This window comes from Branchiostoma lanceolatum, chromosome 1 (assembly GCF_035083965.1).
Source record: "Branchiostoma lanceolatum isolate klBraLanc5 chromosome 1, klBraLanc5.hap2, whole genome shotgun sequence".
In the NCBI taxonomy this organism is placed as follows: domain Eukaryota; kingdom Metazoa; phylum Chordata; class Leptocardii; order Amphioxiformes; family Branchiostomatidae; genus Branchiostoma; species Branchiostoma lanceolatum.
Genome location: NC_089722.1, coordinates 5825819 through 5851440, shown reverse-complemented (window position 1 = coordinate 5851440; position 25622 = coordinate 5825819). Strand labels below are relative to the sequence as shown.

The following is a 25622-nucleotide window of genomic DNA, read 5'->3' as shown; positions in this document are numbered from 1 at the left end:
TAACCAGCACAGCTAATACTACCCTTTATTTCATCAAGAAAAGAAGTGAAAAGGGCCCACAAGCTTCATTGGTTCTCTACATCGCTATGGCTGCGGTTGCAGTCATCTTGCTGACAGTGGCGTTCATCGCCTACCTGGTTCGATTCGAACTGAAGTACAAGTTGTGCCGACAGAGCTGCTTAGACGATGATGTGGTCACAGATCATTATTGGGTTATTACGCCACCAATAGTAAACTCTACCTATCAGAGCACGTCTTCAGGGGTGTCAAATCAGGAACAGCTAGCCGTCCATCAAATCATACCATCAACAGCAAACCACTGAACACACCCTCATAAATCAGGCCCCCTACGCTCCACGATACATCGGTCGTATCGTGGAGCGTAGGGGGCCTGATTTATGAGGGTGCAGCAAACACTGCATATGACAGCACGTCCTCAGGGGGGTTGACTTCCGAACAGTCAGTCATGTATCCATCAAATTGCACCACCAACACTATACACCAGAGACAGACGGAGGGAAAATATGGATGGATACCACCAAGTTAAAACCATATACTACACATGCAAACGGTAATTAAATCAAATGTAATATGCTTCTGTATAAATGTTATGTTCTTATACTGTTTATTGTACATATTATAAAATGAAACATTTATTATTGTAGAATGCATGTACTCAACATTGAACATCGTAGGAACCGTACAAAATTGATTATAATTGTAGAAACTATACTTTTCTTGCCTCACAGCGCGTGTAATATATGTTAGAATTGCATGTAGCTTAAGTCGTGGACGCTGTTTGGTCTTTTCCTATCTCCCTTTTTGCTCGCAACATGACATAATATTCTCAGTATAGCCAGCTATCCACCAGCCAGCCACCATTAATAATAGTGTATTTATGGATTTCATCCGTGAAATTTGCTTGCCAAGGCGAGAAGCCCGGCCCGTCAGAAAGCATTGAATTTACGATTTTCTACCAAACATCTGCTTGGAGATTATTGAGGACATGTTTGAATGGCCCGCCTTATACAGTGACGTCATACATGGGAAATTCCAAAGTACTGTTTGACACTTATCTATCTTCTGTAAACAATTAAGTGGATTGAAAGAAAATTCAATTTCATGAAATAATTTGTTTTTTTAGTAGAAGGAATGTATCTTGCATTGTACTTTGACATCTGATACCTTACAAAAGTATTAGACAATGAAAGGTACACCCCCTATTTGTCGAGTGCAATATTCAGAGTTGAAAGGTCACACTATCAAGTAGCAACACGCCCGCCTGATCAAAAGGCGATTTTCGCCTCCAAACAACTCATTTCATCGTACGAGCTCGCTGGACAGTGGTGTGAGCGGTGGACAGAGCTCATGGAAAGACTTCAGAGTAAGATCAACCGGCTAAATGACGAAGATACAGGGTTTAAACCCGTGTCCACGGCGGAGTTAGAAAGTTCAGGACTCAAAGGTAAGGGTTACCGTAGATTCTTATATTTTCGCGGGTATTTCATTTCGTGGCAGGATTTTTCTAAAGTTCACGGTTGTAGATACACCGGAACGCATATTTGTGGTGTCGCACGTTTTGCCACGCAAAATCTGACTGCGAAGATTGCAAGATTCACAGCATCATAATACCCTGTTATGGTGTTTACCATGCTGTGCTATAATTCCTTTCAGACATAACCCTCCGCCCATATCAGCTGGATGGGGTGAACTGGCTCATCGAGCGTTACCATAGAAACCATGGCTGTATCCTAGGAGACGAGATGGGTCTTGGGAAGACTTGTCAGGTGAGACAGTACTAGTCTGTCTAATCCTTAAGTAGGCCAAATTTTATGGTTTACAATTTGCCAGGTTACATATCAGACACTTAGAAAAACAGTGTGTTTGAGAGATTTCTAGTGCTGTACCCCCAGATATGCACAAGCTGAGATATACGTTGATTTGAGATCTCTTTAGACTGGTTTTTTTTTGGCTGGTGGGCATATGTGACTAGGCAGAATGATGTTTAGTAGACATATTTCATACATTATTCTTATTGATTTTTATTTTCATAGACCATTGCATTCCTGACCCACCTGCATGGAAGTATGGATGTGAGCGGTCCATTCCTCATCCTCTGTCCTCTCTCAGTTCTCAGGAACTGGGAAGAAGAACTCAAGAGGTACTCAAATCATGGACACTGAATTTACTCTAAAATGATAAGTTTGACAACTACCATGAACAAGCTATGTACAGTCTTAAAACCTATGTGGACATTTTGATACTGTAAATGCATTTAAGTTCGCGTGGTTTTTATTTTGTGCTAAGGCAAAAATGGAGTGTTTGCGCACTTTGCGGTGGTTTTAAGTTTGCGGCAGCGCTATAGTCACATACTGCGTCAGTACTGGACAAAAATGTTCACGGTGGTCTTGAGTTCGTGGTGAAATGTTAGCCGTGAAAACCACGAACATAAAACCACCGCGAACATTTCTACATTGACAGTATATATTTTGAATGGCATTATGCGAATATTGTTTGATTGAAAACATTTACAAAAATTATCAGTAAAAGAATTGTTATCTGATATGACTATTTCTTCCCAAGGTTTTCTCTAGATCTGGAAGCAGTAGTGTATGTGGGAGACAAGGAAAAGAGACAGGAGATTCGGCACTACATCCGCAGACACAGGGACTTCCATGTTCTGCTGTCTACATACGAGGTGAAAAAAAAGGATTTGATATTTTAAATTTGTCTTAACTGGCATTTATGTACATCTTCATGTTGTCATACATGTAATTCTTATGTTGTTATAGGTTTGTTAAAGTTCTAACGTGGGGTCCCATAAGTTTGACAGTACCATAACTTCGAACTAGTTTTACTTTGTCTTATTATGCAGAAGAGAGACATGTCTGTTTCTATCCACTGTGCTGAATAAAAACGCAGAGAGCCCAAGTTCATGCATATAGCTGTCGTCTGAATGAAATACGGATTTGTGTAAAGTTAACTGATTTTTGCGCCACCAGGAAAATTTGGCTACAAACAATGGCTACGTTCGACGCAAGTTCATTGCGTAATGGCAACTCTTACATAAAGAATAGTCAACAATCGGCACGCAAACTTTATTGTTTTACACATGAGGCATAAAGCTATACAAAACACACACAAAAACGTACTCTCATCTCCCAAATAAACATACCCCCCGGAATAAACATACCCCCCGGACAAATTTTCAAAATCTAATAAACGTACCCCCCGGAATAAACATACCCCCCGGAAAATTAACCAAATTTACAGATAAACTGTGTCCGAGGGAAAGAAGATGATAAGGTAGCTGTGGGCTCTCTTTATTCATTTATGCCTGTCTGAGAACCATACCAGTAAAGTGTATAAATATTGAACAGAATAACTGCACACATCTTGTTCATCTTCTTGCTTGCCACTTCAAAAAAAATATAGTAGTGATGTTGAAAAATTAGGCATAGGATCTCCGCTATGAACCCTAACCGGGGGCCAACGGTGCTTTCAAATTCAACAAGTGAAAATATACATGATACATGCATTTTCTACTTGGAACTTGAAGCAAGTGATCAAGGAAAATTGTTGTATATACTGACATAAAATCAAAACACGACAAGTAGTCGCCAAACTGCTCAGTTCACTTGGATGGGCAGCACTTTCAAAGTCTACTCTTTGTTTTTAAACAAATGTATCAACATTTAGAACATGAACAGAAGATTTCAATATCCTGAATATATGGTCATCACAGGTAAGTTATTACTTATTTGTAAAAGCCATAGAGAAAAAGGAAGAACTATGACATGTATATAATGTAACTTTTTATCTTTCCCTATTTTCCTTTTATCTTATATGCATTGCATATAGAAATATAGATTTGTAAACTTTACGATTTGTAAACATAACATGCCACAAATTATTGTGTTGTGTCAAGGACATCATATTATATCAAGGACAATATTATATAATGTTCTGGTTTTTGTTGTTGCAATCCAAATGATTTAAAATCCACAAATCACCCTTGTATGTAGCAAAAAAACATTAATTTTGAGAAACTAAATTGTCAACAAATTTGTGAGAAACCTCATGCCTTTTCCAATGTTGCCACAAAGCACAAGGTTCTCATGTTACACATGAAAAGTTGAGCTAGACACAGCGGCGCCGCAGACAGAAAGAGGCGGGGCTACTCTCATCTCCCAAATAAACGTACCGGTACGTTTATTTTTTTCAGCCTCAAAATCCACCCAGTACGTTCTTATTTTGGACGGTACGTTTATCATTTTTTTGAAAATTTGAGTTTTGCTAACCTGGGATCCTCTTAAAATTCAAAGTTTGGGTTTTCCTGCCAATATTTCCCCGTCATTTTTGCTCATAATTCATTATTTTCCGGCCAAGCCGCGTTGATTTCCCTGCCGCTATGACCCGGTCTTTGTGAAATCCTGGCGGAACTCGTAACGTATCGGTCGATCTCTATAACACTTCAAAGTCAACGTTGTTATTGGGCAAACATAAGACGCCACACTGACGTTTTGAAATGCAGTTCTTTTTATATGAACAACTTTAGCAGTCTCATAACATCGTAAACCAAAGCATGCTGACCAGAAACCAATATCTGTCAGCGGCGCAAAGTGTTTCAAGTAACGTTACGCATGTAATACATTACTCTACTCACGTGAGATACAGTCTTTCCCAAAATGATATAAAAATAACACCACAAAAAAACGTGTCTTAGGATCAAAAACTTTATCATTACTTTGAAAGTATATCAAAACATTTCAATCCTACCGGCAAACATGAAAATTTTGCCCTTCGAAAAGCGCCACAGTAACGCACCCAGCAGTGACAGTCCGTGGGAATGTTTTGTTTTGGAAGATCTCACTTTCAAGAAGGGGAAACAAGTCTTTTTGATCTACAAATAAAACTCCTTTGCCTTTGTCAGAAATGTATTTTGCAGTTTTACAAAAATTCTTTAAATACCTTAGTCTATATAAAAAAATTGTTGCAATCTAGTCACCATTTTTATCACTGAAAAATGCTTGAAAACAGATCACCCCCCTACAGAAAGAATGCCGGAGGTTTCTAAGAACATGAGTGTACGTTCTGTTAGCCCCGCCCCTTTCTGTCTGTGGCGCCACCACTGTCTATAGCTCACCCTTTCATGTAACATGAGAACCCTGTAGTTTGTGGCAACATTGTAACAAGCCTTCAGGAGGTTTCTCAAAATGATACATACAAGGGTATTTTTAGATTTTAAATTATTTGGATTGTAACAACAAAAGCCAAGAACATTATATAACAAGATATTAAATGTTCTTGACACAACACAATGATTTGTAGCATGTAATGTTTACAAATCTATGTTTCTATATGGAAGGCATAGAAGATAAATGGCAAGTTGGGAAAGACAAATAGTTACATCATATACATGTGAAAAAAATGATGTGATTGTCATAGTCTTCCTTTTCTCTATCATGACTTTTACAAAATATAAGTAATACCTGTGATGACAATATATTCAGGATATTGTAATTTTCTGTTCATCTTCTTATAAATGTTGATACATTTGTATAGAAAAAGAGTAGACTTTCAAAGTGTTGCCCATCCAAGTGAACTGAGAAGTTTGGCGACTACTTTTCATGTTTTGATTATATGTCAGTATATACAACAATTTACTTGCTTCAAGTTCCAAGCAGAAAATGCATGTATCAATGATCATGTACATTTTAACTTGTTGAATTTGAAGCACCGTTGGCCCCCGGTTAGGGGTCATAGCGGGGAACCTATGCCCAATTTTTTTCAACATTGCTACTACAGTATATCTTTTTGAAGTGGCAAATAATATTATAATTTGAACAAGATGTGTACAGTTATTCTGTTCAATAGTTATACACTTAATTGGTATGGTCCTCAGACAGGCATAAATAGTCAATAAATGAATAAAGAGAACCTGCTAATCATCTTCTTTCCCTCAGACAGAAGTAGCATGGACACAGTTTATCTGTAAATTTGGTCAATTTCCGGGGGGTATGTTTATTCCAGGGGGTACGTTTATTAGATTTTGAAGATTTGTCCAGGGGGTATGTTTATTCCAGGGGGTATGTTTATTTGGGAGATGAGAGTAACAGAAAGTTTCACCCATATTCCGAGAAAGCTCTGGTATTCTTTCTGTAGAGGGGTGATCTTTTCTAAAGCATTTTTAAGTGATAATAACGGTGACTAGATTGCAATTCAATTTTATATATAGACTTTGATATTAAAATTCTCTTTGTAAAAATGCAAAACACATTTCTGACCAAGGGAAAGGAGTTTTATTTGTACATAAAAAAGAGTTGTTTCCCCTTCTTCGAAGTGAGCTCTTCCATGACAAAGCGTTCCCACGGCCAGAGTCACTGACGTCCAATGCGTTACTCACTTTACTAATACTGTGGCGATTCTCCAAGCGCTAAATTTCCATGTTTGTGGTAGGATTGAAATGTTTTGATATATATTGAAAGTAATTACACAGTTTTTTGATGCTAAGACACTGTTTTTTTGTGGTGTTGTTTTTATATTTTCATTTTGGGAAGGACTGTATCTCACGTGAGTAGAGAAATTTACTTGAAACACTGCGCCGCTGGCATGTATATTTTTTCTGATCAGCGTGCTTTAGTTTACGATGTAAACAGAGACTGTCCAAGTTGTTTATACAAAAAGAATTGCATTTCAAAACGTCAGTGTGGCGTCTTATTTTCTCCCAATAACAACGTTGACTTTGTAGTGTCATAGAGATCGACCGATACGTTACGAGTTCCACGCCGGGATTTCACAAAGGGTGGGTCATAGCGGCAGGGAAATCAACGCCGCTTGGCCGAAAAATAGCGAATTATGAGCAAAAATGCCGGGGAAATATGGGCAGGAAAACCCAAACTTTCAATTTCAATGGGATCCCTGGTTAGCAAAACTCTGATTTTCAAAAAAATAATAAACGTACTGTCCAAAATAAGAACGTACTGGGTGGATTTTGAGGCTGAAAAAAATAAACGTACCGGTACGTTTATTTGGGAGATGAGAGTAGGTGTTTGTTAGTTTATGTCGCGATTAAACTTGTCTTAAATAACAAAATAACCGCGGCTTCGAACGCCCTCCCCCCTTTACGTCACGGCCATTCCGTTAACCACGATTCGAATGTGATGCTACAGTGTTGACGTTTCACGGTCCCCCTCTCTAAATCACGTACGAGCTAGTGAGGCTCCGAAACCGCAAATCTTATTAATCTAGTTTGAAACACGTCAGATAAACTTGCATTTGATAAGTTCCCGTCGGCAGGCTTGCACATGGTTCCACCAGCAAACGCATTGATGTTGCAAACGTGTAACCTAACCCCGCATGTTGATTAAAATTGATAGGCCGCTTTGCTATGATGTGGGCGGCACGGGTCGGTGATCTCTGAATGCATAAACACGAAGTTCATTGAATGTAAATGGCGATTTCTCATTGCTTGCTCAAAACAAAAATCTAGAAAACCATGAATAGAGAGATCTAAAAATAACTGATGCTGTTGTTTAAAATAAGTCGTCACTTTGTACCGAATTGACTGAAAAAACAAGGGAGATTTGCCGCGTACTTTCTGGTCACTTGCTGTGCCTCTGTCTGTTTACTGAAAATCGTGCCGACAAATTAAGGAGAGACAAAGGTATTTGTATGTCGAAGTTACGGTACCCTGATTAGAATGGAACGATGTGGAACGCTATATTCATAACAACATTTTTCTGGTTTTACCGACTGAGATTATAGTGTGAATCGTGCATGGACGGTGTAAAATTAACTCGACAACGGAAAATCCTTAAACACCGCCATTCTAATTTATCATTCGTCAAAACGCAACACTTTTCAGACAACCGACACTGGTGCAATGCGATGTCGAACTCGTAAATTTACGTTTGAAGTTATGGGACCCCACGTTACATATATAACCATACTAACAATCAACTGAAACGTCTGATTGTCTTTCCAGATATGCCTGAAGGATGAATCATTCCTCAGGAAGTAAGTGTTCCGTCGATACAGTAGCTAGAAAAAACAGCCATACTGAATTATCTTTGTCTGAAACGTAAATTTGTTATTTGACCTTCAGGAGTATTGATTAAGACAGTTTGATTGAGATGAAATGCACACACCATTTGTATCACATCATTGTACAGTCAAACTTGCATCCAACAACCAGTCAAGGGACCAAGGAAATGTGGTTGTTGACTGGAGTTGGCTGTTGGATAAAACTTGGGTCGGTTTGCTGATTTTGTGGGCATAAATGTGGCTGCATAAATACTTCGCACGTATAGCACTTATCTGCCTGTTATGCATATAAAATTACAAGACAAGTGAAGAAATACAGTATATACAAGAAAAAACAAACTAAACTGTTGTTGTCTACAAGACTACAATGCACTGTCGATTACATTGCCAATAAACGTTAACATAACAAGATTTTTCGGGTACGTGTACAAAACCTTTGTTGTACTTACAATGAATGTTTACATTGAGATTCGTGTCTCCATTGTTCTACATTTGTTGCTACATTTGAATTCACTTTGTTCTACATTTGTTGCTACATAAACACAAGCTTGCCGTCGACTGTAGAATCTTTTATTGAAATGCTCGCTGGACTGATTGCCGCTGTCAATTATTTTGTTGTTGAATGGAGTGTAAAATCTGCACATTATGACCCCTGAGGCCCATGAGGAAGTGGTTGCTGGTTGAAGCCTGCAGTTGGTTGCTTGAAAGAGTTCACTTACTATGTAAAATGGGACGGGACTGTCTGAATGTGGTTGTTGACAAGAGTTGGTTGTAGGATAGAGTTGGTTGGATGGACAAGTTTGACTGTATCAGGAAAACTCTCCTCACCAATTGTTATGATTGCATAGGTTTGAGTGGCAGGCTCTTGTTGTGGACGAGGCTCACAGGCTGAAGAACCAGAACTCTCTCCTCCATCAGACTCTCCAGGAGGTAAGACAACACTAGATTAACCACAATGCTGCTAAGGTACCTTTATTTGCAAAATTAACCTCCATGTTTGCAACAAATTTGTACTGTATTTGGCATAGGGTTGATTGGCATTGAGGGAGGTAACATGATGGACCTAGAACATAGCAGATTATTCTGTGGTGTAACATTACAACTTAAAAAGATAGCAGATTATTCTGTCAAGCAACAGTATATTTCAAAAGCATTCTAGTAGTAGCAGATTATTCAGTTAAGATCATTACATCTTAAAAGCATAGTAGATCATTCAGTGTAACAACATTACATCTTTGAAACATAGCAGATTGTTCAGTCTAACAGCATTGCATCTTAACACCTTCCAGATTATTCAGCCAAACAACATTATACATCTTAAAAACATAGTAGATTATTCAATCAAACAACATTTCATCCTGTCCAGTTCACCATCCACTACCACCTATTGCTGACCGGGACTCCAGTCCAGAACAATATGGAGGAGCTCTTCTCTCTTCTACACTTTGTGGCTCCCTCCCTCTTCAAGCAACACTACATGGAGGACTTTGTAGACAGATACAGTGCAGTGGACAATGACAGCTCCAGTAAGTGGTAGAAATGTTGTCACCAATTTGAATTCTACTCTTATGTGTATGAAAGTACATGTACATTTGTGTATGACCAGAAAGTCAACGTTTGTGAGCAAATGCAGCATATGTCACTCCCCCTGTGCTGAAATTAACTGTTTTCTAATGATCCACCAGTTGTCAAATAGAAATTCTGCTGCAATTGCCTTCTTTTACCATAGTTTAGTGGCATTGCGGTGGCATAGAGGTAGGGTGACTGTGTTTGTCTCAATCCTGGGTCCCCTGATTTGTCCCGTTGACGTTGTACCCTTAGGAAAGTCACTTTATACCAATTTCTTCACTTCGCTCAGGTGAAATTGAGTACCTAGTTCTACCTACACATGTACAGCTTTGGCTAGGGACATCCCTCGGATAGGACGGTAAATAGAGGTCCCGTGTTTGAGGAGCCACACCTCAAGCATTAAAAGAACCCACCATACTTATAGAAAAGAGTAGGGGTCCTTCCTGGTGTGAATGGATCGAATCAATCTGTCTGGAGATGCAGTACAAAGGTTTACTGTAATCTGTAACACAGGTGTGAGACAGGAGCTTCACACAGTGCTGCAGCCGTTCCTGCTGAGGAGGGTCAAGTCAGAGGTCATCAAGGACCTGCCAAAGAAGTCAGAGGTCAGTGTCCAGTTTCAGTTGACCTTTCACTTTCACCTGTCCCTTGTCTATCCAGCTATTTATTAAAAAGGAGGAAATGCCATACTTGATTGCCACACGGTTTAAGGTTTCTTACTATTGCTGTAGTCAATGGAAGACAAAGGTTCCTTTGTTTTGCATGTTTGTATTCAGCTGTTGTATTGATTGCAGTATTATTGGGTGGACTATTTTCCACAGGTGATCCTGTACCATGGTCTGACAAGTCTACAGAAGAAGTACTACAAGGCTATTCTGATGAAGGACATAGGTACTGTACATTCATTTATTTTCCCAGGGACCTAATTTTGTGGTAGAATGGGAAAGGAGGTACATGTTGTATTCACTGTATCTTAAGTTTGAAGTTGAAAAAAAGTGACTATCGCTGAACTTTTCATTTGGGGCAGAAGTGTTGATGTTTTTCCTCTATGTCCATTTTTACAGATGCCTTCCAGACTACTTATGGTCCAGGTCCGTCCAAAACTCGCCTGATGAACATATTGATGCAGCTAAGAAAGTGTGTCAACCACCCCTACTTGTTCGATGGTATGGTAATTCCATTTCTATGCATGGCTTTTCCTTTAATGTTTTTCAAAACACATCAACTTAAAGAGCAAAACACTGACTTTAGAGTTGATCATATAAAATTAAATCAGTTGCTTTGGTGTAGCCCACATTTTACAGTATCATATAGCCAGAAGCGGTTGACCAATTAGGATGCTGCATTTGAATTTAATCATGAGGCTGTGATCATCATACCATTGGCCAGCCAACTGCCACTGGTTTATGTCTACGCTCGGTGGTATATTCAGTGGTTATTGGAAACAAGTGGGCCTTATGTCACCATATGCACCAAGGAAAAGCAGGGCATTAGACCTTTATGTTCTGGGCTGCCAATGCTATTTTCTGTGGAAATGTGCATATTTTATGTGAATGTGTTGACGGATAATGATTTTGCATTTCAGGTGTTGAACCAGAACCATTTGAACTGGGAGAACACCTGATTGAAGCTAGTGGGAAACTCTTTCTGCTGGACCAGCTTCTGTCATACCTCAAGAAAAAGTAAAGACACTGTTTGATATTCTTATCAACTAAACCTTTTCATTTGGTGTAACAGATATTCAGTTCCTTTACCTTTGTCTTAATATGATGTCAACTTAGTTAATATATTCAATATAAAATAATTCAAAGGAGATAGATGCAAATATTCTAATTACAGAATATTGTAACTAGCTTCTTGAAAGCCATTTGCAACAATATTGTTCTTGGTTAGAATAGCATTTCAGCACTAAGGACAAAACCAAATGGGTATTCACCAGGGCTGTCTCCAGCTAAATTGTTTTTGCCCCACTTGTCCAGGAGCAAATGTAAAACAAAATCAGCTGTAAGATGTGCCATCAAATATTTATATTTACAATTTACTGTATTTTCCATATTTCCAGAGGCCACAAAGTTTTGGTGTTCTCTCAGATGACCAGAGTTCTGGACATCCTTCAGGACTATCTGGGCTACAGAGGTAAAACATACTTCAGTCTTCTTTTATAATCTCAACAGTACCATAATGACATAAGACAGACAAAAGAAAACCAAGTCTTAGAATGCAAAAAGGTAGAAAATAAGTGCACAGTACATGTACATGTATGCACACTTTTGATATCTAGGAGTTCAACTTATTCTTGAGGCCTTGATAACACTTTTTTAATGTGATGGTGTTAGGATACCTACCAGAATTATAAGAGTCAACAGTGCTTTTTGAAAATGGTGAATAAATTGATTTCTTTTGATAATCAACAATATCTTGTTACTTTTACTAGGTTACAGCTATGAGAGACTAGATGGCTCAGTGAGAGGAGAAGAGAGATATCTGGCCATACAGAACTTCAACCAACAAGACGATGTGTTTGTATTTCTCCTCAGTACAAGGGCAGGTAGGCTGTTTGGAAATACATTGTGAATTCTTTGCAATGATAAATGGTTGTACTAGTATGTAAAATTAACCTCAAAACAAGGTGCATGACCTGTATACTTCCGATTTGAAACTATACAGACTACAGTAGTGGTGAATACAAATATTGTCCCTTTTTTTGTTCAGCAGATTTATTAGATTTTTAATTGCACGATAATTTTTCATTTTTCTTGTAAGTTTGATCTAGGTTTTTTCCCACATCAGTCCCCTATTAACTTTCTTAACTTTCCATTTTAAGATTGCTAAAGCTATGTTAACATGCAGTTTTTACAAGGTGCAACTACCCTTCCTTAGGTGGACAGGGGTTAAACCTGGTCTCAGCTGACACCGTCATCTTCATGGACAGTGACTACAACCCACAGAACGACCTGCAGGCCGCTGCAAGGGCTCACAGGATTGGTCAGACCAGGTCAGGTGACGTCCTTGTACTGTGTCAGTACATGTACATCACATACTGTAGCAGAAGTGCATGTACTATTACATTGTATTTCATTGTCATCAACCTCTATTTGGTACTTCTTTTCATTTATTGAACTGAAGTGATCAGTGGTATTGTCAGCTTTTTTATCGGTATGCCTAAACACATCACCCGACCTCATCCGACCTCACCCGACCTCATCTGAGTCTAAAATGCAGTGTATACGGGGTAGGGACATTATTTGACGTTCTGAATACGTTGAATATGCAATCATGAATGCAAAACAAGCAGCATACTCTAAGTATTTACCAGTTTTTATAGGTTACTCCGCTCGTTTTCAAGATAGAAGATTTCTGGCCGCCATATTGGATCATGCCACTAATGGGGTCTACATGGGGAAGTTCTTCATACCTTTTTTTATTTATTTTTGTCCGACAGGACGATAAGACGGTGGGTACTAATTACCCTTTCATCACAATTAACTCTTAATAACTGTACACAGTAACTGTACACAGTAACTGCACACAAAGTGTTTTTCAGCCTCGAATACACGCACGTAGTGTGTAGTCAATTGCGCCGGCTGTCTTGACCTCCCTTTTCTTATAAAAACTGGTAAATACTTAGAGTTTGCTGCTTGTTTTGCATTCATAATTGCATATTTAACGTATCCGGAATGTCAAATAATGTCCCTACCCCATATACACTGCATTTTACACTCGGATGAGGTCGGGTGAGGTGTTTAGGCATACCCTTTTTTATTTGTCCTAACTTTGAAGTGCAAATTTTCGTTGTGTGTTGTGTTGAGTGTTTTTGCTCAGTAGAATCCATATAAATGAAGCATGCCGGTGCTAACCATCATGGTGGTGTCCCTATTTGCATTTCAGTGGGTCATTTCAAACTTTATAGCTTTCATAAGACATCTTAACGTATATTCTACATTGTGCATGGCTTTTGTTCAAAATTGTTTCTCTCAAGGCCTGTAAAGATCATACGGCTGATTGGTCGCAGCACGGTGGAAGAGATCATTCTGAAGAGGGCGGAGGCCAAGTTGAAGTTGACTAACAGTGTCATCGAGGGGGGTCAACTCTCGGGTCTGAACTCTGTAGCAGACAATGGAACACAGGTGAAGATAAACCATGTTAAAGTTTTAGAAGTCTCCTTTTTTTATATATATATCGCATATTAAGTGTATTTGATGACTTGTGGAGATACTGATGTCATCTCATTATGATCATCATCTTACATCCAGATAACTCTGGAGAGTTATACTAGATAAAGTTTTTCCAGTACTTTTTCCTTCCTGGCGGACACCAACGCAGAGCCTGTGAGACCAGTGTCTCTTTCGATCATTGTCAATATAGGAGTGTGTAGTCGCCCAACTCTGCGTTTTCCCTCGTGTAACCACTGTCACCTCACTGACAATGAACTGAACTGAATTGATGAAAGATTATTATTCTCCCACCCCAGCTCTCTGACATCCTGAAGTTTGGACTGGACAGACTGTTTGAGTCAGACGAGACTTTGGAGAGTCTGGGTAATGCGGACCCGGAGACCATGCTGGGGGCTAGTCGCCATGGCAACTGGGTGGTGGAGGAAGTCACTCCTGCCTCCCAGGAGGAGCAGGATGATGAAGAGGAGGAGGAAGATGAAGCTGGTAATTGATAATTAAACCACTTGAAATAAGAAAATTGCCAACATTTCTTCTTTTTGCCAAAATTTCTTTGCCAATGCATGTAGATGTACATGTTAAGTGTTTGACATAGGCAGAGAAATTTCAACATTTTTTTGATCCACTCACAAGTTCAGTCATGCTGCTTAGTGCACAAAAGTGTGTTTCCAAACTTTTTATGTCAGGGTTAGATGTCGAAGAAAGTGATTGACAGTAATTGTTGAATGCTGATATTTTGAAAACATGCTCCTAATCATTGCTTTCCTTTTGAATTTTCCTACCGCAGCCCACAACATGTATGTGTTTGAAGGAAAGGACTACTCCAAAGAACCGAGTGCTGACGATCTGAAGGCATTTGAGACTCTTGTAGCAGGTATTATTCCTGATATTTGATAATGGCTTTTGCAGCTTTTCTATTAATTTTTCCTTCTATTAGCAACTTTATATGATACATGATACTTAAGATTAGATGACACTCAAGACAAATGTAAATTTCTTAACAGTGCAAGCTGCCATTGAAGAGGATTCACTGTCAGAGGAGAGCAGGCCCAGAAGGAAAAAGGTACTGCTTAGTTACATAGAATGTCCCAAACTTAGTTTTCATATTTAAAACCTTTATGAATTTTTGTTGTGTAGGAATTATCTATGATTTTCACTGCATGTTGCTTTGCTGACTACTTAAGTTTTCAAAACCTTTAGAATAAATTTGAATAGCTGTCCTGTTTTTAAAATTAGGTGTTTTTTTCTTGTAATATTCAGCCTCCCTTGGTCAACCTGGCAGCCCTTCCCACACGTAAGAGGAAACAACTGACCCCCGAGGAGCAAGAAGAGAGAAGAAAAAAGGTACGTATGAACAGAGCTGTAAAATATCAAGAAAAATACAGACGGACAAAAAGTCTTTGTTGAGTAGATGGGACTTGCATTATCATTTCCTACTGAAACCTAAATCTTTGTTTGGTTAAAGAAAAAGATTGCTACAACTTATTATGGCACACTCCGTACCTCAAAGATTTGTATAATCCAAAGTCAGTATTAATTGTATGTTATGATGAATTCAATCTGATTGAATTGAGATTGGATTTCTTTTGGGGTAAATTATTCATCTTTCTATCATTCGTATACTTTGTTCCCTACAGAGAGAGGAAGCAGCTGCCAAGAGAGCCAAGCTGAAGGAGGAAGAAGAAGTGAGAAGAGCGCAAGAGAAGAAAGAGAGGAGGTGGCACTACATTACAATATTCTACTTGGCTTGATTTGAAAATCAGTAGCTATGTATAAGATATTTTGAGTATTCTTTTTAAATGTTTGTCTTTAAGACTTGTTGTAATACTGTTTGCATAGATAGATGTACTGTGTATAACTGTTAACTGCATATCAGAGCTTTTAAATGGCTTATCAACAAAGCTTTAAATGTGCTACAGGTTTTTGTATTTCAAAATCTGTATCTGTATCTATATAGCCGGTATAATCGCCATTCGGCGTAACACACCAGCTTCGCAGGCACACGGCGCAGCAGCGGCTAGTTGTATTACGCCGAACGACCTGACAAATGACTACATGTATGCTGGATAATTCTAACTGTAAATCTGTTGACTCACTCCCCTTTATAACAGGGAAGCCAAGTGGAAGTCACATGGTTACACTACCTGCAATATTGCCATGGAAATAGACGAGGAGGAGAGTGATGATGAGGTTTCCATGGTTACAGATGATGATGAAGATGAGGATGTTGACAGAAGGGCCATTAACTACATTATGGGAGATGTTACCCATCCACAGTGTACAGGGGACCAGGATGCCATCATTGTTCACTGTGTCGGTCAGTTTCTCTTATTACTAAAATCTTACCAAATTCTACATAGGATAAGTCTTTATTCTAGCCATTGATTTTTATGACAACTGATACTTTAACCAGCTTTTTGTGTCACAGATTTAAACTACACTTTATTATTAAATTATTATTGTGTTAGCTGTGTTATGTGTCTATTTCTTTCAGTTTCTTCAACTACATTTTGCATTTCATGAATGAGTAAAAATACATTTATCCAAAGCTTTCCCCAAAACAGAATATAGGGAGAGAAATATGATAAATCCCTTGTTAACCAATTTGTCTGCTTCTTTCACTGACGGAATGTAACAATGCAAACAAAACTAAACAAATTTTAAAGAGTCCAGTAAACTATTAGTAACAGGTTTGTCAAATATACACATGTATTTGCCATCACCATAATGATTTTGTAGTTGAGACTTACGATATGTTTGATGCTTGTGTTCAAATTTGTACAGATGACTCGGGGTCCTGGGGCCAGGGGGGCCTGTTCTCAGCACTGTCAGCCAGGTCATCACAGCCTGAGATGCAGTATGAGTTAGCTGGCAAGATGAAAGGTGTCTGAAACTACAGTTATCTAAACGTACAGGTTGCAATGTGGAATGCCTCTAGAATACAGGATTGCATGCTAAGGATAATTGGACAGGAACAACTCAATTAAATGTAGGAAAAGTAGAAAAAAAAGTAGAATCTTACCATTTAAAAAGTGTACATGTCACGACTTGCAAGATATGGAATACATTGGACTAGACGTCCAAAAATAACTACATGAGGTTGTTAAAAAACATAGGATACTGTATTTTTTTACACAACCAGTAAAACATTGGCTGCATATAGCGGCAGAAGCAGCACTCCAGTCAGAATCTCTGAGGAAGACATCAAAATGTAAGCAGATGAGAGACTTTACTGGTTGTGTAAAAGAGAACTCCAATATCCTGTCTAGACAGTTTAAACAGTTGTTGATTTTCCTCCATGACAGATCTTGCTCTTGGAGATGCCCACCTGATCGCCGTTGATGATAAAGAAAGTAGAACCAAGGGCAGCGACATGGTAACTTCCCCTTTTCTGCAGTTTTGTTGAATTCAAAAACTTAGTATAGAGTAAAGAATTATGTAGTATATAACTGTAAATCTTGAAATAGTCCCAGTGTTTGAATTTTTGTGGTTTTCTCAGAAAGTTTCAACAAAATCATAACTCTGCAAATTTGTTTTGTATTCCACTTTTTGTACTACTGTCGTTTCCACTGCAAGAATAAAAGCAGTGAAATAATCTTTTCCCCTTCTACCGTGAAATGTAATAACAGAAATGAGGACTAAGGATTGTTGCATTTTGATCCCTTTACCATTATTTTCTGTCTTTAACATTTTAATGTTAAAAATGTGTGTGGTGCTGTTCTTTTGTGTTCCACTTGACCACAGGTTGCCCTGATAGTGGCTCAGAATCGTGACAGGAACAACAGGCTGTCAGGGATCAAACTCTCAGCCCTGAACCAGGGACTGGTTAGGATATGCACAGCAGCTAAGAGAATGAAAGGTCAGTCTCTTGAACAGTTATTGTAACTTTATACATGTACAATAGCATCATTTACATCTAGCCAGACTGAGTGGACTAATCACAAGGCTCCATTCCTATTGGTTATCCTGCCATAACGTCATAATATGCATGGTTTACAAAGACTAAAGTTATGCATTAACGATCGGCCAATTATGCACACTTGTGGGAATTATGGGATTTCAACTTTTTAACAATGTCAGTTTAAATTGGCTACATAATAAACGTTAATGACCTTAGAGACATAACGACTGGCCAGTGACTTAAAACCACCTCATAAACCACCTTGTTTGCTTTACTCATTTTTATTCAAATGGCTACAAGATAAAAGTTATGACCCGCTTTTAAGGTGACACAAAGGCTGTGTTTCATATCTTGTGTCACAGCATAGAGGCAAACATTTTTTTAATCTCCATGTATATTTGTATGTAGCGAGTGTCCACCTGCCCAGAATAGGGTACAACACACCTGGCTTCAACTGGTACGGCACGGAGAGACTCATAAGGAAACACCTGTCCTCTAGGGGCATCCCCACCCACATGTATCCTTTCATCTGTTAACCTTAAATATGTTGGGGAAGATAGACATTATGTTGGGTATGTTTGATACAGTTTGTTGCATGGTGTAATCAATAAGGAGGATTGGATCGCCAGACATACATGTTGTACTGATGAGACATCTTTTGTGAGTCAAGTTCAAAATTTTACTTAAAAGGAGACTATACTTGTAATGAAGTGGAAAATGCTATTCTATATAGGTATAGTTTTGAACATCAACTGTCATACATTGTGTAATTCTATGTGGTACCCTAACATTAACAAAACAATGTTATCAAGGCCTTCTCAAGAATGTCTTGAACACCTGGATACATGTATCTGAAGTGTGCGTTCCACGGGGATTACTGATGCTGCATTAGTAGATATCTTTAAATTCAAAAACATTTTCTTAATGTGGCGGAAGTACAGTTGTACGAGAATTGCTGTTAGTTTGTGAGCTACTTGTCCTGTCTATATACATGTACATTATATCCTTGACTTTTCCGTAGCTACTACTACCCTAGAAGGAACAAGAAGCAAGCTGTTGCAAAGACCACAGGAGCAAGTTCCTCCACCTCTCAACATACAGCTACAACTACTGGTACCTCCCATACCACTCAGGGGAGCTCACTGCCAGATTTTATGCAGGGTGTGATGGTGTTCTTTCATGATGTTACAGATGAACAGAGGAAGAAGTACGCAAGATACCTTGTGGCATATCCTTTTCAGGAAGCTACAAGTCTTTGGATAATCTGAGACTTTTTAAGTATATTTGTGGCCATCACGCAAGCTGGACTGCCATATCATTATTGGGGGGAACTATATATTTCTTGGCTTGGCTTCGAACTATGCGAACTACATGTAGAACAAGGCTCATAATATCATTTTCTGTTACCTGCAATGTATAATTCATGATACTGAGCCCAATTTTAATAGCATGCAAAACTAGAATTGCAAGTTGCCTTTTTTTTTGCAACATCCAAGTTCTTTCTGCACATTTTTGGGTGGATCTTCAGAGCCATGTATATATAATAAAGAGCCAGATAAACAGGACTTTTTCAATTCCTCCCTTTCTCCTTAACCCTTCTTACTTATGACGGAGATGTTTGTGAATCAGCTACAGAAGAAACCACCCACTTGGTGGTGGGTTCACACAGCAGTGAAGACGATCAGGTGAGAACCACTGATATAGTACTCATCTGTATGTAATACTCAAAACTTAACATCATCCTCACATGCAGAATTTAAGATATACAATGTACCTACAGTATTTACTTTCATCCAAACTAGCTAAAGCAGCTAAGACTGATTGCATGGTCCCCTAGATATGTAACACAGGCTAGCTTTTTGGCTATTAGTAATCATTCTTTTCATCAAGAATACGACACCACAAGACAGAGAAATTATATCCTTTAGCTTCCAACACACACATTTATTAATTGATGCCCACACAATTCCAGCAGATGCGTTCACTTTTGAGAAATGTGGCTTCTTGATTTGTGTCCAAGATATCATTTTGTGAAGTTTTGAGCTTTGATCCAACACAAAGAAGGAACTTCAGATGCCGGTGAGTTCCCTTCTTTGTGTTGGATCAAAGCTCAAAACTTCACAATATGTACTCTACCAACACACATGAGCTTTCATTCAAAGATATCATTTTGTTTCACTGCTGCACCATGTCTATTCTGACAGCTGCCGAATTCATTATCCCTAAGCAGGTGCTGCAGCAGGTGGTGGCCGACTGTACAGAGGCAGCTGTTGTGAGCACCAGGTGGCTGGAAGAGTGCCTGTCACGTGGAAGGAAAGTTGCGGAGGAGCCCCACAAAATAGACCAAGCCTAACTGTCCGTCACAATTACTAGTAACCAATGATAGCATGGCAATTACTGGATTGGGAATGGCTGAATGTCAGTTAAATGTTTGCATTTTCTATTGGATCGATCGGTCTATAGTGTCTATCGACATACCTCTTTCATGTGATGCCGGCATTTTGCCCTGAAATGTGATTCTGGATGTTTTATATATGAAGTTACATATACATTGTATGTGGATAACTCCATTGTTGTTGAACAGATTTTAACAAAGAAATTGTTAGAAAATTGAAATTTCCAAAACTGATGTCAAATGAAAATACTACTTTATCATGAGAATATAGTCAGTATTATATTAAAGACAACTCGTGACAAACACAACAAAAAAGGTAGAAAAGAACCAAATATATACATGGTGTATGTACATACTTTTGCTTGTTCCATGTTGCATAACAAATCACCAATAAACACAAAAAACAACTAAATACATTGTATATTCAAACATGTTGCATACTAAGTCATAGCTATGCATTGTTAAGTGCATCCACACAAATTTTCCCTATTACTTTTTTCAAGCACACACACTTGTCTTTACATCGCTATCAGTATTGAATTTTGTAATTTTTATTCTTGAAAGTGAGCACAAAGCTATCCTTAGAAACAGCAAGATTGGAAGGATGTTCCAGATGTGTGAATTTTGTTTTGCTTGCCCAGTCTGAATGCTGAGGGAATAAAGCTCTTTTCCACCATGTACATAGTGTACCTTACTCAATCAAAGAAACAGAATAACAATAATTCTGCCATCCTGGACAAGTATCATTTACCAAAGGTGAGAAAAACAGCTTTTCAGTTAACCCTCACCCTGCTGCCTAACCCTCTGAACTAAACAAAGTTGATGCCAAAAAGCTGCCTTGGCAGGGAGACAAAATGAACCCACTGAAATAATAGCATACAGAAAATGTATGTCAGGCACTTGGTGGTATGTGTTTAAAACAAACAAACAAACAAACAAAAATCAATGCCAATGTTATGTATATCCTTGGTGCTGAAAACAAAGGTGACGGCGCACACAGAATGCTGGTTCTTTGAGGCAAATTATAAGTCGCAGTTTTGTATTCGTGCTATGAGAAGGGTTAAGGTAGTTTTGCTGCCTGCCGTCTTCTGACATCCCAGTTGAAAACTCTGGCCATGTCTGGGGAAATGGTTAAGGTACAAACGTATTGTGCAAAACAAAGACTATACTTGTTGTACCTTTAAATAACCCGGTATCCATCTTATTCTTGCTCTGAAAAATTAAAAAAAATACATGTACAGTAACACAATGGTGAAGACTTTGTTCCCCGTGTTGGTATCGTTGATGTCCCTGTTCAAGGTTCACGACTTACCGTTTACGGTTTAAGTTATGCAAGATACATTTCCAAGTGACAGTCAGACTTATCTTTTCCTCTTAGCTTGTTGTACAAACATACCTGTACATGTACTGTTAGTAAGCAGCTCTTTTTGTACAAAGGATACTGACTTCTGTGGTAGTCAACTGGTTCCTGAGGAACTCCAGGTCTTTCTCCACCTGAGACATGCTGGAGGTGGCTGCATTGTGGTTCTTAGACAGCAGGGCTGCCGCGTCATCAACGCTGTACTCCAACATCACATTGGCCTGGGGAGTGGAACACCATTGAGGGCTCATATATAAATATCACTGAACCCAAGACTCAGCAAGGAAATCAATTGAGTACAAACTGATCTGGTTTATACTCACCAGCACCTCTAATTTGATCTACAAAAATGCTGAGAAACACTTGAAGGGCTGACACATTGAGACTTTGTTTGGGACAAAAGAAAAAAAGAATCAAAGCAATGGTAGAAATATTTTTTTCAGTGTTCTGCAATATTGCAGAATGTCAAAATTTGTTCTGCAATTTGAAAATATTTTCTGCAGAGACGCAAGCCTCCATGCACTTCAACCTTCTCAACCCAATAATGCCAATATTTACATCATATCTAGCTTTGCAACATTGCTGTAATTCTTTATTCTCTCACTCTCTCACTCTATCTTTGATTTTTACAAGCAAAGTTTGAAACAGGAAAAATAATGTGTGTGAATAATTGTTCTGATGCGTAATTATATTGCACAACCTGTGACAAAAATCACAGCCATGGCCCATAGAAAAGGCAAAATTTTTAATTTTTTTGCGTTTCGGCGCCTTCGCGCCGAAACGCAATGTCCTGGCTTTTACCTTCGATGCATGCATGCAGGATGCTTTGATGCATGCAGGATGCTTCAACACTGTGTCGCACACCATATGACCTTATATGGCAATACATTCCAAAATTCTTGTATAGCCGTTGCCTTATATGGCAAGTGAGCAAGAAATTTCAGGCAGGCTTGATTTGCATGACACATAGGAGGGCGACAGCATCTAACTGCTACAACTGTTCGGAAATATCATTGCATTGTGGTTTCGGACTTTGATATCCTGAAAAATGACCATATTACATCTATACCACAAGATTGCAGAAGAAAAAAAATGATTTAGTCAAGAAAACGACCAAAAATCGACATAAATGATACCATGTAGTGAGGTTATAGCATTACGTACAGAGTGCTGGGTTACACACTTCAGCTTAGCTCATCTGGCAACGCGTAGCACTTCGGACCCAGAAGATCCGGGTTCGTGTCCGTGCATGGATTTTTTTTCTTTTTAGATATTGAATATCAAAAATATATATTGATATTATATTAATCTATCAATATCATATTTATGAATATCATTTTTTTTATTTTTTCATTAATAAATAAAGAAATATTTTATATTTGTTATTTTTAAATATTCATTTAATATATACAAGGCCTTTGTCTTATGAACAGGACTTCATAGATTCCAAACCCGGCATTCGAATTTTTCTGTTCATTGTAATGGAAAATACCGTGCAGCGGCTCCTATGCGCGGTAAGATGATTCTTGCAAAACACTCGCCACTAAACTTCTATCCCCGATGTAAACAGAGGCTCTTGATGTTGTTTGCAAAACAGCGATCCTTTGTTACAGTAGCAAATGCTCCATTGTTCAGTATCGACTTCATTCAGACAACACGGACGTGGAAAGTGACGCCGCTCGGCACAAAACTATGGGAATTTTCATGAATTTTAGCAAAATTACCCAGGAAAATAAGGAAGAAATGTTGTAAATGCGGAAACCAGAATAATACGGATGAGGTAGCTGTTGATTTGTTTGACATTTGGTAGTCATTTTAGATAGAACCTTAGCTGTTATGAACTTCTATTTCACTTAATTACCATAGTGCTGATGATTCAATGGTGCTTTTTTAAATTTTATGTTTTATTGCGTGCCATGTACATAATTACATTGATAGCTTTTATAATGAGCCTATTGTACATTTTACAAATAAGTACAAGTTGTAGGCCAAGACCAGCTTTTTCAAAAGCACTTAAGTTAAGTGACGTAACTTCAAAATTGCTTTCCCCAATCTGCCTTTCTCTATTAAAACAGTACTCATTTCCCAAAATGACAATTTTTCTTATAGACTCAACAGCCCTTGAGTGAATTTCTCTGGCAGATTTTACTTCAAGTAAAGGGAAAAGACAATTCACACTCATAAACGTAGCCGAAACGCCAGCTTTTTTTAAAAGCTCTTGTTTTCATTCTGCAAAATTGCAGATTGTTCAATTCTTATTCTGCAAAATTGAAAATCTGTTTGCAGATTGCAGGTGGTTATTTCGAACACAAAGCAATTTTTGAGATGTCCCTACCTAGATTTTAGTGGTCTGTGGCCACTGGGACACCTTTGAATTTCCAACCCTGACATACAAACACCCATATAAGGAAATACCATGCCCAAATTTGGTACTTACCCCCAGCCAAAGGCAGACCTTCTCTGTTGGAGGGACGGTCGCCTTTGCATACAGATTGTCTGACATCATAAAACTGGTCTCCATTGGTTCACTGGAACCCTGCAGGGCATCATGGGATAGATGGACATTTTCAAAATCAGTGAAACAAAAACTGTCAATTTGACAATTGTATTCTTATTACTGGGTCTTTACTTTTATTCAGAGAGACATTGTATCATTTTGATCATGCATAAATGATTTGTCGTTAAAAGTTGGAGTTGAAATTTGAATGCATGGTTCAACATGGGAAAAACACTTTCACATACCTTTCTGCTTTGCATATGCTGAATTATATCTAAAGTTGTCTTAATTTCTGGGATTTGCCCCTTCAACCTGGAAGAGAAGTAAAACAAAAATTAAGGAATAGATTTTCTCTTTCTAAGGAAACACACAAAACAAGAGATTTTGTCCTTTATATTTAGCTATACCGAATTCTTTACAGAATTTTTTCAATGTGTGTTACCTGGTCTTCTTCTGTTGTAAGTTGAACTCCATGAACTTGTATTTCTGGTACTGTTCGTCCAGCTTGCGGAGTACCTTCTCTGCATTCTCATGTTCTGGCTCCTTCATGTAGGCATCCACATCTTCCTGTAGACATGGTGAAGTGGAATCAACAGTTTGAAACAGATTAATGTACAGATACAGATTAATGTAACAGTATGTACATGTATCACAAATTGTGACAATGAGATTGAGACTGAAATTCATCATTGCATGGCAAGTAGGAAGTACTGTAGATCATGAAACATCTGCAGTAATTTTGTGTTTGCAGTTTTTGCTGTGACAACTCACACTGCCTCAACGTGCTGTGTATTGTTTCAACTGGAAATTAAAGCACCGCAAACCTCTTATTCTCTCCTTACCAGAAAGGGCACAAACTTAAAACAATAAGGTCGTTCACACTTCCGAGTACACATGCACAATGATAGGAGTTGTGAGTAATAAAATACTTATATGTCAAAGGCGAAGGCCTGTGAGTGTGACTCGTTAACATAATGTTGTTAATAACAGTTCTCGTCTCGACCATTGTCTCAATAATTTGTACAGCAATGTCCATAAGTGTTTTGTTGTGTAAATCCATTGCAAACATGTCACAATTTACAACTTACACCTTCCACACTGTCTCCATCATCCATCTTACATCCGTCAATCTAACTTATAAAATTCATGAATATTACTGTGAAAATTATTTTATTTCAGAATTCTAAATAAAAATAAAACTGAAATTCACTGCATGCATGTTAAAGCTTCTACATTTCTATACATACCAACTGAGCTAAATTCAAAGTCATTTTCTGGGACCAAAGAGTGCATGCACGTTTTTATATGCATGTCACTGTCACAAGTTGGAAATAAAATTTGATGAAGAACATAGGGGTGGGGTGGGATGAGCTCACTTCAACTGCACACAACAACCTTACCACGGCAAACACTCCACAAAACCGCACATCAAAATTTTCTTAGAGATTCCTCTAAAGATTTAAGACTTTGCAATGTTGGAAGAAACGCGGAAACTCACCACAAATCGCATCTGCGGGATGCCACCATGTGCTTTCTGGTCCTCTGCCGCCATTTTGGAAGGAAAATGTAGTGAAGGCACATGACCTACATCCAACTCTCGTTCAACAAAAACATAAGAAAACATCCCCCAATCTGCCAATCATTTGGTCTCAAACGTCACACATATATCATTTGTTTGAAAT

At 38.4% G+C, this 25622-nt stretch overlaps 2 protein-coding genes across 2 annotated transcripts; one reads left to right on the top strand and one right to left on the bottom strand.

Moving 5' to 3' along the window:
• Positions 1-1263: 1263 nt before the first annotated feature.
• LOC136430875 (chromodomain-helicase-DNA-binding protein 1-like) lies at positions 1264-20763 on the top strand. Its single transcript, XM_066421939.1, has 28 exons — positions 1264-1465; positions 1675-1787; positions 2055-2161; positions 2584-2698; positions 7988-8019; positions 8895-8976; positions 9413-9572; positions 10129-10220; positions 10437-10506; positions 10680-10781; positions 11201-11297; positions 11678-11751; positions 12050-12163; positions 12496-12610; positions 13595-13742; positions 14087-14273; positions 14575-14661; positions 14792-14850; positions 15048-15131; positions 15425-15504; positions 15899-16104; positions 16572-16670; positions 17093-17163; positions 17532-17646; positions 18097-18205; positions 18710-18916; positions 19292-19373; positions 19919-20763. Exons 1-28 carry the CDS (start codon positions 1369-1371, stop codon positions 20039-20041), a joined length of 3027 nt encoding a protein of 1008 aa, XP_066278036.1. The 5' UTR covers positions 1264-1368; the 3' UTR covers positions 20042-20763.
• Positions 20420-25559, bottom strand: LOC136430902 (prefoldin subunit 3-like). Its single transcript, XM_066421984.1, has 6 exons — positions 25439-25559; positions 24383-24507; positions 24186-24252; positions 23881-23979; positions 21526-21664; positions 20420-21202 (listed from the first exon to the last, which is right to left on the bottom strand). The coding sequence occupies exons 1-6, from the start codon at positions 25490-25492 to the stop codon at positions 21144-21146; spliced, it is 543 nt and encodes a 180-aa protein (XP_066278081.1). The 5' UTR covers positions 25493-25559; the 3' UTR covers positions 20420-21143.
• Positions 25560-25622: the final 63 nt, after the last annotated feature.